This window comes from Platichthys flesus, chromosome 9, assembly GCF_949316205.1.
Source record: "Platichthys flesus chromosome 9, fPlaFle2.1, whole genome shotgun sequence".
Classification (NCBI taxonomy): Eukaryota; Metazoa; Chordata; class Actinopteri; order Pleuronectiformes; family Pleuronectidae; genus Platichthys; species Platichthys flesus.
In genome coordinates, this window is record NC_084953.1 from 13,558,125 (window position 1) to 13,584,319 (window position 26,195).

The 26,195-nt window shown below is 40.8% G+C and overlaps 1 protein-coding gene across 7 annotated transcripts in view; it reads left to right on the forward strand.

Annotated features, from left to right (window-relative positions):
* Nucleotides 1-1,559: 1,559 nt before the first annotated feature.
* osbpl9 (oxysterol binding protein-like 9) overlaps nucleotides 1,560-26,195 on the forward strand; it is a 36,075-nt gene continuing 11,439 nt past the window's right edge. For 2 of the 7 annotated variants that reach the window (XM_062394979.1, XM_062394981.1), the window contains exons 1-9: nucleotides 1,560-1,682; nucleotides 3,397-3,447; nucleotides 6,972-7,050; nucleotides 16,267-16,343; nucleotides 20,514-20,609; nucleotides 20,971-21,018; nucleotides 22,265-22,294; nucleotides 22,381-22,431; nucleotides 23,761-23,799. In XM_062394979.1, coding sequence (XP_062250963.1) covers nucleotides 1,572-1,682; nucleotides 3,397-3,447; nucleotides 6,972-7,050; nucleotides 16,267-16,343; nucleotides 20,514-20,609; nucleotides 20,971-21,018; nucleotides 22,265-22,294; nucleotides 22,381-22,431; nucleotides 23,761-23,799 — 582 coding nt within the window. In that variant the 5' untranslated portion in view covers nucleotides 1,560-1,571. Of the gene's footprint in view, nucleotides 1,683-3,396; nucleotides 3,448-6,971; nucleotides 7,051-16,266; nucleotides 16,344-17,911; nucleotides 18,319-18,558; nucleotides 18,770-19,597; nucleotides 19,617-20,513; nucleotides 20,610-20,970; nucleotides 21,019-22,264; nucleotides 22,295-22,380; nucleotides 22,432-23,760; nucleotides 23,800-26,195 lie in introns of those variants that run through there. The other 5 variants (XM_062394980.1, XM_062394982.1, XM_062394984.1 and 2 more) reach the window with 4 other exon arrangements.

A 26,195-nucleotide genomic window follows, 5' to 3' on the forward strand; every position in this document is an offset into this window, starting at 1 on the left:
TTTGTAGGGTTAGTTATGTGTGAGGAGTCGGCACAACGCTTACAAGTCTTACATTTATGAGCGCTGTCTTTGAAATCATACATATGGACATTGTAAAAAGTTATCGGAAACAAATATCAAATGAGATTTAATATGTAGGCTGCATGAATCAATGAAAAGCCTAATATTTTTAATCCGAAAAAAACTCTTCAGAGCTTTAAAAACCTAACAGAATTTTTTTAATAAAGACCGAAAATGAACTGGGAGCCAGCATAGTAGAGGAGAAATGTTGTCTAGAGACAAAGGAGAGGTAGAGAAGAGGAGAGGCTGTGTGTGGTTCAGAGAATAGGAGTCACTGTGCCGTATGGTCAGAAGGTGACTGGCCTCTAATGGGATTCATTTAAGCTGCTTTTAAATTAATGGAAAGAGAAGGAGAAAGAAAAACATGGATTCATTAACAATTTTTAAAAAACTTACTAAAAAGGAAGTTAAGATGATTTTAAGAAAACAAACAAAAAATAATAATAAGTAAGAATGTGGAATATGGCCAAAATTGCCACTAAATGCAATATAGCAGGCTTCCTGTGACGTTTTTGTTATTGCGAATCTAGACTTGTTTATATATCTGGTCATGATACACCTGTGCATCAATTTTTTTGAAGATCGGTCATGTGAACGAGTTCTAAGGGTCTCCGGAGGCACCGTTGAGCCATTTTGCCACGCCCCTTGAGAATTCCTCCAGAATACGTACATTTTCCCCTCTCAAAGCCAATTCATTTGCCTGAAAAATAATAATAATAATCCTTAAAATTTCGATAGGGCCTCACTGTCTGTCAGTCCTCTGGCCCTAATTAATGGAATTATCAAATACATTTTTCTGCATTCAACTAATTCACACAAAAAAAATGTACTTCTTGAGGTGTCTTAAAGCTACATAGTTAAAGCAGTCTTGAGTGATTTTAACATTTTTATGCAAACCCTCAACTTACAATATGTTTGAAAATACATGCCACTTCATAATGGATGGGGTTGCTGACTGTAGCTCATACATGTTGGTAAATTTAAGTAGTGCATTTTCACAAGTACTCTACCTATATATAGGTGAAGTACTTTTTCATGAATATTTAAATGTGATGCTATTAAATGAATGAACTGGTATAAAAATGTTTTAAATTCTGTTCCATTTTAAGGCGCCATGTCATAACATTATAAGTCAAAGATCTTAAAATCTATAGAGAAACAGTTCTCATGAACTACATGAACTATAAACTTCACATCCTGACAAGCTATAACATGAAAGTAAAGCTTGTTTATGCATCACTGAAGAGTATTGATTTGTATCATAGTATAAGACTGGGGAGTATATTTTATTTTACTACATTATTATTCCAGTGGAACTCTGAAAGCGGGGATTTCCCCTCGTGTTAAACTGAGGTGATGATGTTTAACTGATGGAAACACTGATGATAGTCTTTTCCACTCAGAGTCCTCTTCATCACCAGCACCATCCTCTCCCTCGGCAGCTTCGCGGCCGTGACGCCGGCCCACTGACACCATATCCGACTCCTCCCCGGCCGTAGCCTGTTGTAAAGATGGCGTCCATCATGGAGGGGCCGCTAAGCAAGTGGACTAACGTCATGAAAGGCTGGCAGTACCGCTGGTTCGTGCTGGACTACAACGCCGGTTTGCTATCCTACTACACGGTACGTCGCTCCCCGGGGTTCGTGCCCGCCGGAGAGGTCCGCTCCCCGGGCTGCAGGCGGTTAAACGTGCCGCTGCCCGTCGGGAGCGGGGCCTTGTGTTTGTCAGGAGTCTCAGCTGGCTCACAGAGGAGGGTCTCCCCTCTGATAGACCCCACGTTCGACCAATAGCGTCGCTCCTCTCGCAATAAGCGGCCAATCAACGCTCGCCGTCTTCGCCCTACTTCCGCGTGATGAAGCTAGCACCGCGAAGCTAAAAGCAGAGATGAGCTAACGCGTTCAAACGTCGTTGTGAATGTTTCTCCGCGTTAAGGTGAAAAGGGTTGTGATTCTTAAGGTCGGCGAGGAAACTCTCGTCCCCGGTGAGGTGGTGACAAGTGAACACTAGCTGGACTGTTAGCCGAGGAGCTAACGAAACACCGCAGCAGGAAGCCCGTGTTAGCTTGGTGTTTGGCTCACTGCGGACAACAAGCTGTCACTGTCACCAGAAGTAAACAAAGAAGCTGACTTACTGACTCGTCAGGACATTTACTAATCGTTAGTTGACACGTGATGTGATCAGGAGTTGCTCAGTGACTCTATTGTCTCAAACTGTGAACAACTACTCCAGCTAGAAGCCTGAGCCCTAACTGAAGTAACACCCGGTTTGAATGTCAGATGAGATAATCTAACTGTAGCTCAACACTCACAGGGATGTGTCGATTGTCAAGTTGAAGCAGAATCTGTAAACAGTTTGATACAGACTCTCATTTACATCTGAAACTACAAGTTGTTAAAAGTATTGACAGAAAATGACCAACTATATTTTGTAGATGAGCAAATATTGGAATCATGGTCATTGTTTGCAGCTTCTCTGTTGAAGACTTTATATTGAAAACATGTTGTTTATATACAGTTCAATTCGCCAAAGGTTTGCTGAGTAATTTGAGTAAAGGGTCACAACACTTTATTCAAGAATGTTTCCCAGAAAATTATATTTTATTCTATAGAGAAATGTGTATGTTATGTATATATTACTATGTACATACGTTTAAAAAGTGAATATCCCCAACATGGAATAAATACCTTACCTTATCTTATCTTATCTTATTTTAAGAGAGCTCCTTAGAATTAAACATAACTTACCTGTTATGGGCGAGTTTGAGATTTAAATAAAGAAAATCAGAGGTCATATTCCGTTATTGGATATTGTGAATGTGAACACTAACAATCTTCTTCCATAACATTTATTTTACAATTACATTCAAATACAAGCACAAGTCAAGAGGGAGGAGTATTCCGTCGTAACTTTTATATGTTCCAACTAAAAGTGGGAGACTTAAAGAATATAGTTGGTTCGAATCGAAACTATCTGTACAGTGGATATATTGCAGCCTTGTACATAATATGGAGCTGGTCTTAGCGAGAGCAACATCTTTCCACAGATGTGCTCAGTGCGTTTGTGACACATTTCTAATGCAGACATGTTGACTTGTCACAGTAGAAAAAGAACGATGGCTCTGTCTCTTTCAAGTTTCCACCTGAGGCAGTTTAAGGGAAGGTGAGACACAACACCGGCACTTTCAGACCGAAGCAGCTCAATGGAAACTACTGTGCTATGTCAAAACATCTTCAGCCAAAAATGCCTGTTAAAATAATTTCCTGTGTGCACCATCCAGTATAAGTTAATAATGTGTACTGACCTTTAATCCTTATCTGTTCTGGTGTGTGTTTACAGTCAAAGGACAAGATGATGCGAGGATCCAGAAGAGGCTGTGTGCGACTCAGGGTAAGATTCTCAGGCTCAATGCCGCCCTGACCCCTTGACTTTGATTCATGAGACGAATACTCTGCATGCTGAGCTTTGTTGCTTTTTCCGCATTGCTAGTTAATTAGAAGAGCTCCCATGTTTCAAACAGTCGTAGTCCTGCGTGTGGTTTCAACAGCCCCCATGTTTGACCTTCTGTCAAGATTGGCTTTCTCAGTGAAACCCCTGTGAACTAAAACCACTGTGGTGCAACCTCCAGTATATTTTCTGGAAGACATAAACTTTGCACCTGTCTTATTTGAACAGCTTCCTGCAGCTCCTTTGCTTCACTGGTTTAGGATTACCAGTGCAGTTGTCTTTGCAATATGTTTTCAGTACTGAGTAATATCCACTAGGGGGCAGCACTCGTCCTACGCGTCAGATCAGATTGCTAATGCGTGTTAGTTTTTTCATCAACTGCTCTGACATTATAACTGAAAGAAGAAGCTTTGATTACTCAATCAAAGCTGTTGTTTTGTCCTTAAAAGATTCACCACATGGCTGGATCTAAAGTGTAGGAGCAGTGGAAGACCCGTGTGGCTTGACCTCTTTTCTTACACAATCCCACAAATAACTCTAATCAAAACAGCAAGGCCAACTCCTGTGTTACTGCTGTACACTAAAGATAGTTGGATTTGAATTCAAAAACTGAATGAGACAAAGATTTAGTGTTTTAGTTGGGTACAAAAAGTGCAATGTCTCTGACGCATCTGGGTGTAAATACCAGGAAATCAAAGCTGAAATTCTAAACTCCTCTCTTCTGTTGTTATCAATTGTTAGTAGACTGTAACACAGTCAGAATGTCATCACTCTTTCCTTATTGAGGCAGTTGTGAGGTGAGTTTAAGCCTTTTCAGACATGACCTGTGGGTAAAGTCCAGAGAATTGGGTACGGAGTTTACCAAGAGTTAGCCTCTAACACATGCACAACACAGAGGTTCACAACAGCAGCAAATCCTCTGCATTATTCAGGCGAGAGGTGGAGCAGCCGGGTGCAGCAGACAGAGGTAGGAAGTGATCTATTAACTCCACTGCGTAGATCACGTAATTTTCTCGACAACACACAGGCGTCGGCTCTTATCACCACAACCTCTGTAGACACCTTCGTCTGTGTCCTCTACGTGTATGACACAGAGATATTTGTTTTCCTTTTGTTTCTCCAGATAAAATACGGAGTAGCAGAGTTCAGTGCACGCCTGAGGGCAGCTTCAGTGTGTTTTTCTTCCTTCTGCTTTGAACACTGTGGAGCCTCTCTTGTTCCTCTCTACTCTTTCAGTCAGTAGATGTCACTCAGTAGTGAATGTCATTTAACATTCAAGTTGAAGTGAAAAGGAATGTAGACACTTTGACTCAACTGTAGTTTCCTTTTAAGAGTGTATTTGTACACCATATAATCTTTTTCTAAATGTGGGTGGTTTTTTGACATCATTGATGCAGCCCTTCTTATGAATATGTGAGTGCCTCTATTCATGATCTCTCAATGGCCACAATTAGACAGGGTACATGCATGTGTTTTGATGTGTTAAACCATGAAAGAGTCTTAACACAACCACCCTCTTCCTATTTACATGCATGTTATTGGTATCTTAACACAAACACTAAGATATTATTTGTGATTATGGTGCATGACAAGAGTTTCTCATGAGTTTTAACAGAAGCAGAGGTGAAAGCCACATTTTCTACCACCAAACCTGTTTCAGGCCTAAATGCATTGTTGTTCTCCACCTGTTCTCACTGCAGAGAGGAAGTAGCTACTGAAACTACCTGAATAGAGGATCCAGCGTTAACAGCCAGAGGTCAGAGGTTTCAGTAAGGGATGGATTATTGTGATACATAAGACTACATTCAAGTAAAGTGATGAGATGCATCATGGAAAATTAAGAATAATAAATTGTTAAACTTACAAAAACCTTTTGCCAATTTAAAGGATTCTCATTTTCATGGTCAGTTTTTTGAGAAGAGACTTGTAGTCAACCCTGATACATGTGTCACATGTCGTGCCAAACACTCTGATTGTCAGTTTCCAACGAAGTAGTTTCCCAACAGGCTCTGTGGCCCTGCTTATAACAGGCATGCTTGGTCTTGTTAGAAATAACAGTAAGCCATAACCTCTAATGTAATGTCATGCTGTTTGTCCTTGGATTCATTTCCACATGCCACAACGTAACTGAGGTTTTTCACTGAGTCAAATGATTTAACTCATGTCCCTTCTCAAATGTCTAAGCTCTGTCATCAGTCATTACATGACAACAGTTTTTTGTTGACCCTCTGTCAGGAAATGATGACCTTTCATGTAATTTATGAGGCCATGCTTTGTAGTCAGTGAAAATAAACATCTTTGAGGTCCTTTCAGGCACAGTAAGGAAAACAGTTGGTCGTATTAATAGTTTAAACACTGAATGGCATCAGGATGGCACGGTTTTCCGTCAGATCAAAATATCTTTTTGTTAGACCTTCTCCAGTTTTCCCGGGTGCCTCTAGTAGCCTGTGTCTAAGAAGTCAGAATATATTTTGGGGGGAAAATCCAAGGACGTGAGATTGGTTCTCACTCCTGAGTCCCTTGTCTTAGTGCCTCTCTTACATTGCAAACAATTGTTTCACACCAGCTAACATTAGCTTAGAAATGGAATCCAGTAAATTGAACCCAACCCATTTATTTGCCTTTAACAATTCTTTATAAGGTTAGTGTTTTGGGTCTCATCTCACACGTTAATTATAATTTGGTTACTCATTCATTTTCCCTCTCTTAACTTTAAACTAGCTTGTCTCTAATAGAATGGGCTCTCTTGTAAGATAAGTTATAACACACTAGTTAATTTCTGAGGTTATGATGTGTTATTAATTAGTTGAGCCTCAACAACACATCACAAGATACCAACATCAGAGCTCTTGTTGGCTTGAGGTAACCCTCTATTCTTTTGGACTTTCTTTAGAACAGCAGAGACAACATCCAGCTTGTTATGATTGTGTCAGAAATCTATTCTCCAAACCAATAAGATGTAATAACATCTTTATATAATTTATAATTTGTATAATTATTCATTGGTTTGTTTTTATAAGGGAGCTCTTGGGTCACACGCCCTGTTTCTGTTGCTAGGAGCTAATGCCCTAGCTAGTCAGCAGGCCATGGATCCAGTTGGCTGCTCGCTGCCTGTCCCCTGTGTCTGTCTCTCTCCACCCTGCCCTGCCTTTCTCCTCCTTCGCTCTCCAATATCCCACCTCCACCTCCCCTCCCTTCTCTGCCATACTCCACAAGGTTCACGTGCATGTGCTGTGTGTGTGAAAGGAACAGTGGTAATGAGAAAGAGGTGAGGCAGAAAGAGATGGAGTTTTTAAAGGAGAGAGTGCGGTGCTGAGATGCATCAAGGGTATTTCACAAACAAAATCCGATCAAGGGGGCTGCAGGAACATATGAAGGGTATGAGGAAAGAAATGGAAAGTAGAGAATGACGTGTCCCACTGTCTCTGTCTCTGTCTCTCCCTCCCTCTCTCTCACTATTTGCCCAGGGAGCTGTGATCGGCATCGATGACGAGGACGACAGCACATTCACCATCACTGTGGACCAGAAGACTTTCCATTTCCAAGGTGAGCTATCCTGCTTTAAATTTTCTCTTTTCTTTTTTGCCTCTCCCCTCTCTCTACTGTTTTCTTTCCATCACTAGCTTTCGCTCTCTGTGATCTCTCCCCGTCCATCCCTGCTGTCCATTTGCTCTCTCACTTTCTCTCTCTCTCTCATGCCTCTCTCCCTCCCCGCCTTTTAAAGACTTGGATTGGTCTGCTCCAATGCCAGGAAACACATGCACACAGGCATCCACACAATGTCAAAGTATGCCACGCGCAGTCAGGTCTTTTCTCCCCTCCTGTGGAACCTCTCCAAGCGCCATGAAGTTGGACTGATGCATATTTTTCGTTAGATAAACAAGATCCGCTCAACTGCAAGCTTGACAGATTCCTCTGGAACACAACAAGCAAGTAAGGCTTTCCCCCCCCTACGCTTGACTGTGGCTGAGGAAGAAGATTGCTGCTTGTGTGCAGCTGAGCCTCTGGGAGTAATAAGGGAATACTGCTGAGCTGGAAGCTAAGCTCGGGTCTCTTCTTGTTGCTGCCGCTGTTCGCCCTTTGGTGCGCTGCCGACACCGCTCACTCTAACAACCAGTCGCTCCATAGGGACAGGATTGACTCCCAGCTACAGGATCTGTGTCCCCCCCTCGTCCCGTCCTGCCGACCCTTCCCCTCTTTCTGTCAGGGAGCTGTCCAGTCCAGTGTCCCACAGACATCTTTTTTTTGCTCTATCACGCCACCAGGTCTTTAACAAATCTCCTCCATCTCTGTCCTCCCATCTATCCATTTGTATCCGTCTTGACCTCACCAAACCCTCTCACAAATCACCACCAGCACCCTTCACCTTCTTCTTGAGGGTCACCAGCCACAGTCCATGTGCCCCCCTCCCCTACCACTTCCTCCATGCCCTCTTCCATGTCTGTGTTCCGAAGCTGTATGCTGTGGTTCTACAAACGCAAGGGTAAGGAGAAAACCATGCACGTCTCATGGTCCGCATGCATGCCAGTGCAGAACGAAAGGATCGAGGCGTTGTGTTTGTTTGTCTTCTGGGATGTACAGTTAGGATGGAACAGAATACTTCGTAACATTCTGCTGAATTGGTTTGTGATGGAGGTTCAAGGACAGTTCAGAGCTGTGCGAATGCAAACAGTTTAGTATCCTTCAGGCAGCCGGGAAGTATCACAGAGGGAAGAGTGTGATCAGTCTCCCATATTAGTCATATGTTTGTACAGACTGTGTATTATTTTAGAAAAGGTTATGTGCTCTGACTGTTTGTCCTGCTTTACAAGTGCTTTAGCTAAACAATTATGTCTTTTTTTCCCCTCAATAAGGTCGTAGTTTGTACCTGTATTTTGCTGATGGTGCGCTGGTTGAATGTTATCTAAATTAGCTGATTCTGAGAGACTTCTACGTGAGAGAGAGAGCAGGATAACATCAGCAGTGTATGCTAATGCTATTCTGATCAGAGTCCAAATTTGAAAGCATTATTTAAATCTGTCAAGAGGGAATTAATTGCTGGCAGGATGTTTCCTAATGAGGCAACACAGACACCAAAGACAAAAAAACAGCTGTCCAAACTATTACCCAATAAAATTAGAAAACACATCATTTCTTTTTACCCAAAGACACATAATTGCTAAGTGCTATTTTTTTATCAGTTCAAGCAGCATATCCAGACACATCTGCTCTTCAGATATTCCCCAAGGACAAACGGGCAACACATTAACACTTACTGTATACTGAGCATGAGATTCTGGATACATCAGCAGATAGCTTGGACATCAAGAGACTCACAGGATGTTGGGCAGGAGGACATTTCTCTGTTGTTGTAAAAGGATCCTGATCTAAGCATGTTATGCAGTCAGTGTCCCATTCACGGCAACGTCTGAATGTGTCTGTTTACACAAGCACAAAAGTCATGGTAAAACAGGCCTTCGAGTGAATGAATTTGAACGGCAATTTTCTCATCCTTCCATAACTCCCATCCGACAATGCAACTGTGTTTGCCTGCTAGTCAGAAGTTTGGTTTGGTTTGGCGTGAGTAAACTGCTCACGAGTTACTGTAGTGAATAGATTTCTCTCTATATCTCAATCCTGCATTCTTCAGACTTCAGTCCATTCAAGCTCATTTTCTGTTATTTAATTCTTGGCAGTTTGACAGATTTTCTTCCTGGTTTATTTCTGCAGTATAGACGTCGTAAGACGTTAAGTCATGTCAACTCTTTGTGAATTTATGTCCTGTCACAGCAGAATATGTTGGAGCAGCCTTCAGAAACTGCTGCTGATTAACTAAAGACTTACTATAAACAGACTTACGGGACCAGCAACATTGCGGCTACAAATAACCCATAATGCAACAATGACCACAGAAAAAAAGAAAATAATCTGTTGTAATAATAGAACAGCTGTTTGATAGTCTGGTCCCACATACATATTTTTTTATATTAGTGCCAATAGGTATCCTTCCTCTCCAGATCAATGAGAACTCGCAGCATAGTACTGTGCCTACGCCTTATTATGGTATAAAAAACTCTTCGCTGCTGTGGGCTGGGGCATGTTCAAGATTTCTATTGTGGGACTGGTTGAGCATCACTGCCAAGACTAAGAGGGGTTAAAGAAAAAAGTCACAGTGAATGAACTGATAATTTACCAGTGTTTTAAGTTTACAGGACCAAAACATCTGCTGATACACACAATTATCAAAGTGTGCTTGTGTTATGGTATAACAAAAATGATCTTCTTGACAGGACATGTTGATGTGTAATTCTGAGTTGACTGCCCAATTGGCTCGCCTGGAGTGCAGCTCTGTGCTGTCTTTCTATTTAGAGAAGCATTCATTATTTATCAGACCCTCTTCCCCCGGCAGTGCATCAGAGTTGTTTGAGAGCCCTCTCACTCACCCCTCTTATCTACAGTAGCTATCAATCTCTTGTCTTCTCCTTCTTTGTCATTTTGACAGTCCAGGATCAAAGACCCCCCCCCCATGCCTTCTTCCTAGTCTCCTCGCTCCAGGGTTCTTCCTTACCTCTGAATAACTCTGCTCTACTAGGGGCTGAAATCCGCACCTGTATATTTATAAAAACGTTGTCAGGTGCAGATCCCACCTCCAAAGTATTAAGATGTGTTCATTTTCCTTTTTTGCCACAGAGTTGGAGATAAAACAGAGTTTGAATGGAAAAAGGTTTTAACAGATACTTACCTTTTCCACCAATGCATCATGACTTCATTGACCTCAGATTATATTCATATTAAAATGTTCTTGGCTAACTACAAGGTCACAGTATTGATAGGTAGTTGTTCAGAGCATTAGACCTTCGGACCTCCCACCGGACCATGTATTGCAATATTTCATCAGCTTGTCTGACGATTGCAAGAACAAGAGGGAAGGAATGAATAATTGACAGAGAAGCCTTTTGGAGAAGGTAGGAGCATCACCATGGGGAGAGGCTGAGTGTCGTAATGGGAAAACTCAGAGATGGATTCCTCGAGGAAAACACCACTGGTGCTTTTAGGTTTATTTGTTACTTTATCTGGACACAGCATTTGTCTGTGGGTGGTAACTGTACTGTTGGGATCTCTTTTTTGTTTACTTGAATTTTATAATGGGTTCTGCAGTCTAGGGGACTATAACTACTTAATTAACTTATTTATTTATTCTTAGTTCCCTTAATCAATCTGACCTCCAATACAGTCTGCCAGATGTCAGGCATTCATGGTCGACGGAGTATCAGCATACTGGACCGACACTGAAATTACATATGGATATAAGATGAAGACAGCAATATGTTGGCAGTATAGTTGTATATACTGCATTAAAAACACAGCCATTTCATACTCTGTATCTAAAACATGCATCATTGATCATTGTATCAATTGCGAAGTTATTCACAGCTTTGGACATCTTTGCTAGATTTATTGGATTTTTCTACTGCTCTAATGCATCAGTCGGTGAGACCTGTTCATGTTTCAGGGACTTGTGAGATACAGATGAGTCGTCCTAAGCTGAGTTAAACGCTTGTTTCTTCAGATGCTTCCCTTTGGAGTGGATGAATAGATTTTCCCACTGTTTCCGCACAAGGTATACAGAAAACACTTTTTCGGTACCAGTTCCTCATCTGTTGTTTTACAAATTCGTCACACATGATAGAAAACACAGAAAAAGTCAAAGTATCCCAGATATGAATGCAGCCATCCTGCACCGATGACATTGAAGTCAGAGTCTGTGCTGTATCATGGTCTCCCCAATACACACGCTCCACCAATCCTGAGTCGTCTCAGCTGTTAATCCTGAAGTTTTACCCAGTTTTTATAGCATCAATTAGGTTAAAACCAAGCTAAATCAGTGTGATAATAACTACCTAAATGACTTAAACCGAGAAATATGTATTTGACTTCTACTTTGACTTTTTTGCTTGGTCAATGTCCGATCCAACAACATGGAGGAGGCAGGGTTTATGACCTTTATTGCTGCCAGCCACTAAGGGGCATCAAGGCGCATAGAAATGCAGCATAGCTATCTAATAGGCTATCATTCTGTTGGTTTATTAATGTAGCCTGAATATTATTGTCATTGCGGTGTGGCCTAGGTGGTAGAGTGGTGGTTCTTCAACAAGAAGGTTGCCGGTTCAAATCCCACTCTTCCCCATCTGCATGCCGAAGTGTCCTTGGCAAGATGAACCTAAATACCTAAATGGCCCCTCATAAATGTTGAGTGTAAGAATTGTAAGTCGCTTTGGACAAATTACATGTAATGTAAATGTCCCGCCCGTAGGTAGGACACTTAAAAGTTGGCCTGTGAGACTGTTGCACTCTGACAGCGTTGAAACAGCGTCATTTGTTGTTAACGTCAGCTTTGTGCAGTAGTAAATGAAATGGTTTTTACTTAGTGACTTTTGGACTTTTGTCCCTTTTTTTTGTCCCTCCTTCCCATTAAATTTCATAATAGCTGCTAAACAGCATATAACAACCCTTTAACCCCTTTCACAATAAAGGACTAATCTCCATTTCTTATCTGTCCACAAAGAAAATGATTGAAAGACAGAGTATTCTAGATACAACTAACATTCTCTATTGCTCCAGGGTCTTTTATATATGTCTATCATTGGATAGCAGGACTACTTCTATACATCCCCCCCCCCCCCCCCCCCCCCTTCAAGACAAGCACTACTACTAGTGCAAGTATCTCCTCTTCACTCTCCCCTTCAGGCGCCACATTATTGATGCCAAATCAAGGGTAGGTGGTCCTATCCTCTTGAATGCTCTTTATTTTTAAAAAGGTGCTTACCAATAAAATATATTATTATTATAACTTATAGTCATTATAGTAGTGGTGAATTTGTCCAACAGTCTGTCAAAATGATGACGTAAATAACGTGTTTTGGTTTTCTTTTTTTATGGTGAACTGCACAATGCTCTGTTTTGTAAGATATTATAAAAGATATTAATTTTGTATTAATGTTGCACAAAGACAGAGTAAGCTGTAATAGGAAATTTATAAACAAGTTATCTGGAGAAAGAGATGTGTCTTCTCCTTTTTCCCCCATATGTTTTCTCAATGTTGCCCTAGAAGAAGACGTTTGTGTTTAATTAGGGATGTCTGGTAATCCAGGAAGGGATGGGCCAAATACCCTAATACAGAAATAAAAAAATACATGTATGTATGTATGAGGGTAATGTTCCAGGTTAACGTACTAGTTGTTTGAATGTTAAGATGCAGTTTCACACTTGAGGTTCTTGTCAGATGACAGCCACAGACGCTCTGTCCTCCCATGTGATCTGCCCACTGACTCACACCTACCTGGGATAGTAAACTGTGTGGTATATTTTAGCCACAGACGAGGACAAAGATCTGTTCATACAGTTACAGAGGTGATGGTTGGCCCCGCAACCATCACCTCTCTTCTGGCATTAACCGAGCTAAGCAACATTAGCAACAGTAATCTGTTCCTGTGGAGAGTCTGGCTGAAGGGGAACGTGAGAGGGCAGTGAGGCGCTGTCTGAGTGGATTGGCCTGAACATCGGCCACCTTTTAATGTCTTTAAAAGCTTTTCTGCCGTGGCAGTGCTCAGCCTCTCGGCTAGCACAGCCATTCATCTGCTGCACACTCTTGTTTCCAGCTCAATGAAAAATGACTCCTTCACAGGATATAGTTTGGCAGGTGATACAGGGGCATATATCTTATTAAGTTCTTTTTTCACAGCTTTTAGAGCTATGGTTTTTTTGTCTGTGGTTGCCTCCCTCTTCATGCACAGTAAAGCAGATGTAGAGTCACTTGTCACGTGAACTGGAAACCTTTTAATGCTTGAAAATATAGTTTACTTTCTTTTCCATTTCGTGGAACAGGACAAAATATTGTGTCCATTTTCGCCATTGGCACAATTTTGTACTGCACATTCTGGGGCATATAATGAGTCACTGTTTAATGTCACTGGCAGTGTGTTTGTTCTCTGTCATTGCTTTGAGGCTGCAGCCTTGCCCTGCTCAATTTCATTAAGTTTAAAATCATACGCTCTTTCCAAAGGTTGAAATTTCTTCCATTCATACACATTCTTTCCGCTTAATGTATTTTCCATTCAGCGGCTTATTGGAGGGAGGGCTTGAATATATGTCAAGCAATCACCATCTATGCTGTCACAGCCTTGTCCCCAAAAAAATCTCTGTAGAGTTTTGTCTCTTTGGTACTTTGTTCACTCACCAAAAATTTGAGTGCTTGTTCAGTTTGTGTAATAAATCAAATACTACCTGTAATAGATTACTTAAAAAGTATGGTTAGTTGCTGCCTTGTCTTTTTCTGAATTATTTTTATAATTTTTAAATCAAAATCTGTTTATTGAAGGATTTTCAGTATATGTAAGTGCAATGCTGAATGGACATTACAGAGACAGGAGGTAAACATGAGTGCAACGATCAACACCAATGTGTCCAGACAGACATGAATTGGGCAATATAACTTCAGGAAAAAAAAACACAAGGTAAGAACAGAAAAAATGAAACAGAAAAAAAAAAAATGCAACGTTATACAGAAAAGAAAGAATATCTCAAATAGAATCTTCAAATGAAAAATAATCCCTGTCCAGTCACTGCCAATACACTACAATAATATGAGCACATTGTCACATCTAGCGCCTGCGCTAAAAATAAGCATAAGCAAAGAGTACATAGTGCTGTTAAGCTGCACCTAATGGCCAGGTTTTCACAAAGACTGGAATGCATTAAGAAAAGGACCCCACGCCTTCGGAAATCTCCCACTTGATTGCTTAAGCGAGTATCTAACCTTCTCCAATTTTAAGCAGGACATGATTTCTTCTAGCCATTGTGCATGAGTGGGGGAGGAGGCATCCCTCCACCTGAGCAGGATCAGTCGCCTAGCTAGCAGGGAGACAAAGAATATAGTACGTTGTTTTTCTATGGACAACTTGACCTCCGCCTCCATGAGCCCAAAAAGAACAATCAACAGGCTTGTTTCCAATCTGATGCCTAACACCCGAGAGAGTCTATGGACAATTTCTCTCCAGTAGTTGGTAAGGCTCGAACACGACCAGTACATGTGGATGAGTGAACCTTCAGCAAAACCACATTTGATACAATGTGGGCTAATATCAGGATACATAGATGATAGTTATGCTTTGGAGATATGAGCCCTGTGCACCACTTTGAACTGAATTAAACTGTGACGTGCACAGAGGGAGGTCGAGCTAACCAGTTTAAGTATGGAAGTCCAAGTGTCCTCTGATAGAGAGAGACCCAAGTCTTCCTCTCATGCTGTTCTAAGCCTATCTGTGGAGGCACGCCCAAGATCCAAAACCATGCTATATAGAGCTGAAATTAACTTTTTTTTAAGTGGATGGACAGAGAGGACTCTATCAACAGTGGTCAAGTCTGTAGGTATTAAAGAGCCAGGTATTCATTTTATAATTTAATATATAAAATTTACTTTACCTCGCCTTGTGACTTCCTGACAAGAATTATTATCAGACCGCCAAATAAAGTCTCTAAAGATTCTGTTGTTGATTCAAAATGCTGGAGCACTGACAGGATGTAGGAGAGAAGACGTGTTGGTTTCCTGTCATGTATAGTCTAGAATTGAATTTAAAATCCTCCTCACATCCTAAACCATAGATGGTTCTACACCATCATATCGTAAAGAACTCATAACCCACTCGAACACTGTGTTGCCTGATTGCAGGTTTCCATGTGGTTCTAGTTTATCCTTCCTCTTTGTGTCCAGGTTGGCAGACACCCTCTCTACCTCAGGCTTAGTACTTTCCTTTTTGATAAGGACCGTAGTTATGGTTGTCTGAGTCTTGACCTGAACCTTCCTCTTGCTGTAGGCTTTATATGCTGGACTTCTCAAGATGTTCTTCTTCTGTCTCTCCATTTTTCGTCATTCATGTCCTATTAATGCATGTTAGTAAGTTAGCTTGTTCTCACTCTCTCGCATAGTTTTGTGCTTTCTCTGTCTAAATCTGTGATTTCAACCCATCCATCGCCCCCATGATCTTGCTGAACACCGACTGCTACTACTATTATTAATGTTTTTAGTTATCTTGTTATTAGTTTCAATTATATTATTTTGCAATAGTCTTATTAATCTCAGGAGTATTACTATCATTCTATTCATTACTTATGGGTTATTCTTCATGTTTATGTGAAAGTTGCTTTGTACTAATTTACTTTATTTAGATTTGTTCATGGACACAAGCCAAGTTAAAAAATTGCCACATTGCAGCATTAAAAACTTTATTCATAAATTTAAAGGAATACATTTACATTCAACATTTTGGGCCTCTCACTTATTTGCTGTCTGTGTTGCATGAGAAGGTTGATAATTCACTGTATCATAAATATGAAGCCACAACTAGGATAAGACATAATAGACAAAGACATAAGAGTGATGTCAGTCTGGTCACCTGACTCTCAGCAAAAAATAAGCAATTAACCCAAAATATCAAAGTCATTCTTTAAAGCTACATTTTTCCAAATAAAGATTATGGTTATTTTATTGTTTATTAAACTATAAACACAATCATTAATGATCCATCACTATTGAGCAGAATTCTAGTTTTTTTTTTATCAAAAGCCAACATCTCATAGAAGAATCCACTGTTTCCATGTCTGACGGACCAGTGCTAATCTCATTTCACTGTTGTATCGTGGAGTCAATGGCGTGTAAAACTTATGTAAAGGCTCCAGATGGTGTCTGTGTGAAAACTAATCTATTTGGTTTGTCTCTGCTCCTAGCCCGAGATGCAGATGAGCGGGAGAAGTGGATCCACGCCTTAGAGGGAACTATCCTTCGTCACACACACCAACTACGAGTAAGTAGCTTTATTATCATGTTTTTGTGTAAGTGTATGTGTTTATGCATATGAGTCTGTAAGTCCAATCCATTGAGTGTATTTACAAGTAAGTCATTTAGCTGTGGGGCGCGATCAGCCAACGTAGGTGTGGTTTCTATTTATTCTAAGCCAACATGTTCTTGTTTGAGTTACCAGAAGAGGATACTGAAATAGATATTGTGAAGCCTGACGACTGGGAAACTCTGAAGTGAAGGTAAATGTTACCTGGATATCAAAAGCTTTTAATTGAGGGATTTTTATTGAACCTCCGATTCCATTCATTTGAAAACCCTGTGAATCATTTACTGTGATCGCATCTTTCATATGATGACATCCGGGCGATCTGCTTCTAAAGTGTTTTCAGCACCTTGAAGCTGGGTCTCATGCTTGTACCTGATTTTTCTTTGTCTTCGGATCAGGGAAGGTGAGCCATTGATGAGTCATGTCATTGTTAATAGAAATGAAAAGCATCAGAGGGTTAACATCATTTATACCATATGAGGATGACTGATTGGTGAAATAATATGTTGATTTTGTTTGGTTTTTTTGGTTGCTAAAGTTCATGCATTATGATACTATATTACATAACTTCCTGACTTCATAGTGAAGCTGTAGATTGGGTCTTACAGGATACAGAGGTAACTGGAAAAATGCATAATGCTAACCCTATGAACTACGCATAACGTAATTTACTGATGTCATTGCGACCTCTTCAAGACATCACTTATCATGATATCATATGATGGGGAATGATTTTCTGACCAACAGACACTTGAGATTGTCTCTATTGTTTGCAGAGATATCTAGAAATTGTGTTGTTTTTTTTGGAACGTATGTTTGTTCGGATCTCCTGCCATGTTCTCACATCGGCTCATTCAGACACTCTGTAGAGATTTTACAAGAAAGTCTGCAGGTTCTCACTCCAACATTTGGGTTCTCACATACAGCCCCTGGATAACGTCTGAAGATCCTCTGGAGCTCAGTGCTTGTCCGAAACCAGCAAGTCTGATAAAGGAGTGATGATTTTTAGTTTATAAGAAAGATCATTGAACTGCTGATTTGCTGGCGAAAGTTTTGTCACACTGATGTTTGTCTTTGTTTTGTCATTGTGGGATGTTTATTGAATGTGGTAGTATTGAGTGACTCAGTTAGTTCTCTTGTCTGCCCTCCAGCTGTTTCCATGTCCAACTTTTTTCCCTGCCTACCTTCTCAAAACCTGTCTTTTTTTAATTTTTTCCTTATCATCATTACCTATTTGGAGTTCCCACCCATCTCCTCCATTTCCCCCTCATGACCAGCCTTTTTGTTTGCTCTCCCTTCCCACCCTCCCTCCTTCTTTCCTTTTTCTGGTGTCCCTCCCTCTGGGGCAAATCCTTCTGATGTGCTACGTGTGCCTGCTTTCTCACACACACATATCCTTCGTCAGACGACATGTGACCCAGCAGTGGCCAATCTGCGAACTGCTTGTTGGATCAACCAAACATCGTTCACTGCTACAGCCAATCGGTTTGGGCTGTTAGTGCTTGTCCCTCTGAGCAATTGCTGCTGCTTTGTGTGTTTTCTCCTCTGCCTGCATGAGAGGAAGTGTGCCTTTCCTGCCAGGGGAGGGTCCTGGATTACCACTGCTCTCTCTGCCTCATACCAAACACTCCTGCTGCCGAAGGATATATTGAAGCCAGACTGGCTGCCCTCCTAGCGCAGTCTGAAGGCTGCTGTGCTTTACCTTGGCAGACTGCAGTGGGGGAACAAGAAGGAGGAGACTGTTTTCTCTTTCTCAGTGGGGGTAGGAAGAGAGAATATGAACTTTTTACCAAAGCTGATGGTTTTGTTGCCGTACAGGGAGGAAAAAGAGAAGAAGTAGAGAAAGAGGGACCATCTTTTGTTAGGCTAAATGGCCCAGTGGGAGAGATGCACAAGATTTTAACCCAGCATGTCCATTGGAGGGAGGCACCCAGTAAGTAACACACCAACACCACTGCACCATAGCAAGGAGTTAAACGGCTGCACTGCGCTTCCTGCCGGGGCAACAGCATGTTGAAGTGGGTCACTGTGTGCATGGAAAGACAAATAGAAATGGAGGGGGGAGGGGGGGGGAGGTGCAGGAGCAGTTTTGTTTGTTGAGTCTGGGCTGGGTGGGTGGGTGTGTGGGTTTATGAGTGTTCATGTGGGAGGGGTCACACACAGCTCTGAATTATTCCCACTATGTCGCACACTCAATGCACACGCACAGGGATCCACAGTCCGGTCAGCGGGAATGAGTGGGAGAGGAGACGTCTGGGAATATTTCAGGAATAGCGGAGCAGTGAATAGTTTGACCTGGTGGTACGCTGGCTGTTTATAAAACCTGCCTCCGGTTTTTGGCTTCTAAACTTATCGGCTCTGCTTGTACAAACTCTTCGCCTCCAGTAAGTATGTTGACAAAACATGAGGCGCTTGGTAATTACGGGGACTCAGTTTTGTTTTCACGATGTCAGCTTAAAATTCCTGCTTTTATTGTTCTTTTTTAACCATGTTCAAGCCTATGCCAGTTGCATAGGCTTGAACATAGTTAATATATAAGCATGTTTTGATTTAGTTCTTTGTTGAGTTGAGTTTCTGCACATTTACTTTTTTTTGGTGCTGGTGTACTACTTTGTAAATATTGTTATGTTGAAGCGGTTGTCCTGATGGTTGTTAATATTCACTGTACCACTTAAATTTAAAGGAGATAGATGTTCTGTTGCATAGTTGTGTTTTAAACACCTACTTCCTGTATTTTCAAAGGGGCCTGTGTTGCTCTGTGTTGCTTTCGTTTGGGTAAAAGTGATCATAATGTATTTTTTCCCGAGAAAGATATCAGTGTTTTTCCAGTGTAATATGAGTAAGAGCCAGACACCCAATTTGCTGACACATCCATTGTTTTCAGTTTAGATTTTTGCTCAGGCCCTCATGTGGACAGCTACTCCCTCGGTCACGCTGGTGATGAAATCACCTTTGAACCTTTGAGGAAGTCTGGCCAGTTACCATCAGACTTCACAGGCGCTGACTTAACTCAGACTTTGTTCTCTAGAAAGCTAGCAGGTTTTTCCAGTTTAAACTTTAACAGATCTCAGGCTGGGACAGCTGTGAACAGCAGTTTGGCGGTTAATGGCTTTTCTTCACGTTCCTGTGAGGTCGTCTTTAGCAGGAGGAAAAGCCCCCTCAAAGTCAGACCACAACAGGACTGTGTGCCGAAGCAAGTCCGAAGCAGCGATAGCGGTAGCATCAGACATGGTTAGATAAAGATTTATGACCAACACATCTGTTTGATTCTAATCTGTCGGATTTTTCCATGTCAGACTTACAGCTGTGCAGCAGTTAACGCTGCTGCAAGACATTTGTCATCTGACTGGTTTGGCATCGAGTTTTTATTGTGTTGTCACTGGTCCAGAGTGTCCTTTCTCTTTACAGGTTTACATATGGGCTGTTTTTTGAAGGAAGTCTTTTATTGTGTGCGTTTGCGTTTTCATTTTCCTGCTTTTGCTTTTGTTTCACAGCCGACCAGATTGTTCCGGGTGCTCGAGTGAGCTCAGACACATAGGCAGATGCTGGGTCACATCTTCTCTACCAATAGTAGAGTAATTACCTTTTAATGGATATATTGTAATGAAATAGTCTGGGCCCATGTGTGAGTGTGTGTGGTTGGAGTATGTGGCCTATTAAGGGGACATAATTAACAAACTATGTATCTGAGTGAGCCTCAACCCATTCACACGCACACTTCTCTGTCATTAGCCAAGTCAATTCCAGCCATAGGTTTCCTGATATAGCTTTGGTTGAATACTGACATTCGCTGGCCTCCAGTCAGCGGCAGATAGACCTGCTGGCCTTTCATGGCAACAAGGCTTCAAACAATAGTATCCATATCTACAACAGTACAGTACATTGCTGGAAAACTCTCTGAACTCTTGATGTTTCTGTCCAACCTTTACAAACAGTTACAAACCGTACCTGACCAGGCGGTGACAGACCCAAGCCTTTTTTTGATCAATGGATGGATTCTATTAATTAATCTATTGATTACATGTAAATATAGTATATGTGTTAATATGAAAATACCAACATGTTGTTTGACTTGGATATGTTTATCGTTGCGCTGATTCCCAACTGTGTTTGTCTCTTCGTCCTCAGGAGGCCGAGACAGGATTCGTTCCGAGTGTTCAAGACTTTGATAAGAAGCTCGCTGAAGCTGATGCCTACCTGCAGATTCTGATTGACCAGTTAAAGGTAGGACTCCATGTGGAAACACCTGTCAATCTTTCTCATTTCATTTGTGATGATTTACATCTTCATAAAGATGTCAAATATATAGGTCTTCCACCACTCACATTGACTTGTTCGGTAAGATTTGTGGTAGTACTGTGATAAAGCACAAAACCATGTATTAAAAGAAGCAGCAGAATGTCGTCTCAGGCAGAAAATGTAAAGGAGTGAGTGCCCTTTCTTGATGAGAAGAGCTCGCTGCTTCCCCACATTAGCTGAAGCCATGTCCTCCGTACACATTAACCTTCTCATAATCCCGGTGCTCATTTCACCATAGACCCGTCTCAGCTCATATTCCATTCCTCTTTTTTCCTCTCTCACACAGCTGTTTGATGAGAAGATCAAGGACTGCAAAGAGGATGAATCATGCAGAGTGAGTACCAGAAGAGCTGCTCTGTCCTTGTGCCCTAGCTTTCCCGTCCATGTTCTCGCTGTCATTAGAGCAGTGGCTCACAGCAGGGTCCCGTGCTGACACACAGACCTGGAAAGAAAATATGATGGCGATCATAGCATACAAATACACACTTTGATATGTGTAGTTTGTCAGTTTAACGACTAAAGACCCCCTAAAAAATAAAATCATTCAAAATATTCTTCTCCACCAAAATTTGTCCTGAACAGACGGACTGAATTCATTATGTTGTCAATACAAAATGAAAAATGCTCATAAAAATCTACCTGGACCAAAAAATGAAAAATGTTGTCGGATCAACCAATAAACCCAAAGATATTTAATTTACAATTATATTAAACTGAGAAGAGCAGCAAATCACCACATTTGAGAAGCTCGACCACACAATGAAATGATTAATTTGAGTTGATGCACAACTCTCTTTCAATCAGTTTCTAGTTTCAGCTCTGACACAGCTAGCAATAATAACACATTATTAAAATGGTACTGTATTGAAAATAATTAGGATATGCCAGTTAGGAATCGTTGTTAGAATCAGCATTCTGTAAATGTAATACTTAATACCATAGTTCCCTAAAAGTGAAGCCAAAGCAACCTGATGACTGGCTGCAGTGTGGGAATGAAGTTATCATTATTATTATTATTATCATCGCAGGACCTCGATACTGCAACTCAATCTCCTGATTGTTGATGTGACTCCAAATGTGCGAGATGGGATACATCCGTAATACTTCAGCTTCATTTCTGAATATTATGAGGAAGTAGACAATTGGTCCATCTTTATTTACTGTCAATGGGATAAACCCAACAGTTGCAATTCTTGTTTTTCAGCTGTTTAGGTCCTTTCAGAGAGTCTTTTCAGTTCTGTTGAAGGAAGCGGTTCAGTTTCAGGAATGTATTGGTAGCCAAGGTGTGTTTTTTTACAAGGAGCAATGTGATTCACTTCCTCTCTGACATGAGCTCTGTTTCTTATTGCTTTGGCTTTTCATTGTAACCAGTCTCTTCACTGTGGGAAATTGTCTCATAGGACAAAAATGAACTGAAGTGTTGCTTCGTCTAGTTATGGATTATCACGTTGATGTTTTACTCAAATCGTTTATTTGCTGTTAAACTGGCTGAACCAGCACCTCTTTTTCTGGTATTTGTTTTTACGCTGCTGTTTATTTTACTACCCTCTTATCTTTCTTTCTCTTTTTTTTTTTTACAGAAAATTGAAAATTTGAAAGAGACTACTTGTGTAAGTCAGAACTTTAACACATGTTTAATCCCATCGTTCAGTTTTGTCTGAGCACTTGGTTAATAAATTCAGTTTTTCTCTTTCAGAGTATGGTAGAGTCCATCAAGCACTGCATTGTACTGCTGCAAATCGCAAAGGTAAATACAATACGCTGCAGCTCGGTCTGCCACCTCACTGTTATCATTGTTTGTTAGACCACAGTAGCTTGCACTGTTACTTTATGTGTGTGTGTGTGTGTTTGTGGGATAGTTCCCTGCTTACGGTTTCTGTCTGGGCCAGTGGTTGAGGAGGGTGTAGTGCAGTATTTGTTTCATCATATGTTCCATTCAGCCCTTCTGAAAGGAAATGGAGCAATAATTTCTGCTTCATGTGGTTGTTAGGTGAGACTTTTAGCTGTTGGTAAAACTATGAACAATTTTCTCCGGAACAAGAGTCGAGGAAACGCTTACTGACGAGAGTGGAAGTATTTGGACACTGGACAGTTACCTTTTTTTTATGTTCTGAGCTTCAACTAATTCAATTTAAAATAAAATAATGGATAAACAATAAAGTGGTTAGTTTTAGTAGGTTTACAACCAAATAGAAAGCACTGTGGGAGATATAAGGTGCCTGATTTTTAGAGGTTCAAAAGTAATTAGACACTTTGCTATTAAATGCGTCTTGAGTTGAAGAGGAAAATTCCCTCTTTATTTTACTCACCACTATGCCGATGGACGGGTGGGTGAAGTGTTTGAGTCCAATAAACACTTTAGGAGTTTCAGGTAAATCCAAAACAATTAAAGTAATGGTGATAACATATTTCTTATTATTAAATGGGATTTTTGTTTGACATCAAATGTATCAGTCTCAAATCATGGGCACTGTTAAAAGGGCCATTGCTCCCACACAGATCTTTCTCTTCAGGCCGTTTTCACAGCAGACTTTTTGACCAATCGCAGAAGAAAGGATCTGTAAAAATTAAATTGAACAATTGCTGAAATCCATTCCTTCAGGGTCCTGGTGTTGAACATGCTGACTCACTGTGCACTGACACTCTTTCTTATCGGGACACTTTAACAGATCCATTGTTAATGTTATGAGTAAAACTAGCTTTTCCTCCTAACCATAACATGTCAAAATATCTGCTGTGAAAAGGATACTATCAATATATAAACCTCCTTTAACTGAAACTTGATATCATTTATTTCAATGTGCAGAAGCTCAGAGATCGTAGTCTTGTGTGGAGTTTACCTTATAGATAAGAATTAATGAGAAATCCCACTCTTACTTATACTGAAGGAAACGACAGAGGATTTTACCATGTGATGAAAGGATTACTGCATGTGGCAAGTTGGTGAATTTGATGACGCACCATGTGATAAGAGGGGATTGCTGTCACTGCTCTGGACCCAACAGATGCTCAGGATGCTTTATGAAATGACTCGTCCTACAGCAGTAGTCTAACATTGTTTTTTCAAAATTTTAAGGACCAAAGTAACGAACAGCAACACGCAAACGGACTTATAGTAAGTTTGACGTCCTCTGTCCATGACAAAAACATAAATCAAGCAAACTGCTAACCTTCTTTTCTGCCTTAATCAACTTTCCACTGTAGAACATCAGATGAATCAGATCTCTCTGTAGTGCATGTTCTCTAATTTGGAGATAAGCTTTATCTCAATCTCTTTTCCCTCACGTTTGCCACCTCTCCTAATTTCCTGATTTCATCTGGGATTTTAAATTCTTTTTGCGATGGTTGGGAACTATTCTTTCCTTCATCAAGATAAACATTGTGTACATATGTGTATGTGTCTGTGTGGAAACTTTTTGAGAGAAAATGCACAATATGTATGTGTACATGGACTACACATGTGTGTTTGCCTCTATATGAGAGATTGTTGCACTTCACGCCACCCAGTAATTCACCATTGATTTATGGAATCCACACTGCCTGCTTATTGATTAAGATTAAGATGCATTTATTGATCTACTGTGCACTAATGACTGGAAAGCTTTCCAGAGAACACTTAACTCGCTCTGCAGTCGTTCTGTCTTCATGTCAGAGGTCATCAGTTTTTGCATGTTTCATCTACAACAAGTTTATTTACTGTTGATTGTTTTCCAAAAGCATTAAGGTGTTCAGACCTATTACTAATTTTCCAGGTAGCTATTTTTTTTATTAGTTGGAAAATATATCACAGTAAATGTTGATAGGTAAGTGAACCTGTGGCAGCCTTCAGGTTATAGTTTGTCTAGTCTGTATAAATGTAAAAAAAAACATGGCAGTCTCTGAAGAGAGGACCAGCTCCCTGTAAATATAAAGTAATTAAATATAAAGGACCAATTCTAGGATTAAGAGTACAGCACTTCATACAACTTAGATGAAACACACTAGTGGAAACATCACTAGGATTATTTTATATAAAATTTCTACCCCTAGATCCCTATAACCTATATCCTATATCTTACAGACTGAACCTTTAAATGTGTAATAACCCTGTCACACATGTCTATCTTTGCATGTTACTCACTGTTGAGCTGCTTGCACACATGCGATGAACGCCATATAGTCTCCTGATATTATCTGGAGGGCCTGTGTGAGAATGCAAATACTGGAATGCTCCGGACATTCTGTGAAACATTTTCTGTCAGCCCCTAGTAAAACCTCTGGAGAATGTCTGTCATGTGTTAGAGACATCAAGAACCCGCCCCCTAGCTCGCGGTCACATGGGCACATTCAGCCACAAAACTGGAAAAACACCAAAAAAGAATACAAACGATCTGGGGCTGAAAAAGAGGAGCCAAGACACAGAAGACGTCAACTTGGAAAGACGATGAGATTTGAGAGCTTTGGGTGATAAGGGCCAACGTCATTATGGATGTGCTGTAAACAAAGACACATGATTTCCGCAGCAGGATTTATACATCCTGTCCTTCCTCCTGCACGCTTCTACCCAGACGCCACCCCTCATCCAAATGCTCTGTAGATGTTCCTGTTGTTACGATAAATCTGACCCAGGCAATCTCCTGCTGCGTTCTTTAGCTGTGAAAGGCAACCATTTTCTGGAGATCATGTCTGAAAACAACTTTAAAGAGAGGAGCTCATAAATGCAGTATTTTCAGCTGTCAATTCTCGAAGAGATCATTTTGGTCCCAAACGATCTTTGCTCACAACTACTTCCATGCAACTGAAGGCCACTTGTATACATATAACAACAAAAACAATGTGCAGAACCTAGTAGCTTCCTGGAAACTGGAAAAATCAATGTTCCTTCATGCTTTGGAAAACGTGAGCTACAGAAATGTGTATGGGTTGTTGATAATGTACTAACACATGTACCACCTCTTGTCTGATCGTTGAAGCAAGAATCCCACAGGGGCAATCCAGCTTGTTGACCTGCACTGCTCTTATAGCTGACTTAATCTCACAGTCATTAAGTACAGCATTACACAGTAAAAATAGCTCCGCATATATATATATATAAGCTCTGTCTACACATCTAACTGCACATGTTTGGTTTTTTATGCCATAAGCTTTGTGCTTTATAACATCTAAGTGTCTGTCACGTGGCCTGCGCCCCTGCAATGTGGAGGAAAAGGATAAAGGCTCTGTTGACCTTTGTTTGAAATACTGGATTGACCTCGTCAGGCGCTGCTGTGTTCTGAACGGCCAGAGAAATTGGTGCAGAAAGCCAGAAGCCTGTTCAGTATTTATCTGTCAAAATAATTTATGGCCTGTGATTGGTTAAAGGTTCGCCCTGCCGGTAGAGCTACCATGGAATTTTTTTTGTCATTTTAGAGGTTTGGAAAAGTCATGGAAACTGAGCAAAAGTGAACACTTACATTGAAATTGAAACAGTTTTCCTGGAAAATTGTATTGGATGATGTGTAAAATAGTAATAAAATTAAACTATTGAGCAGA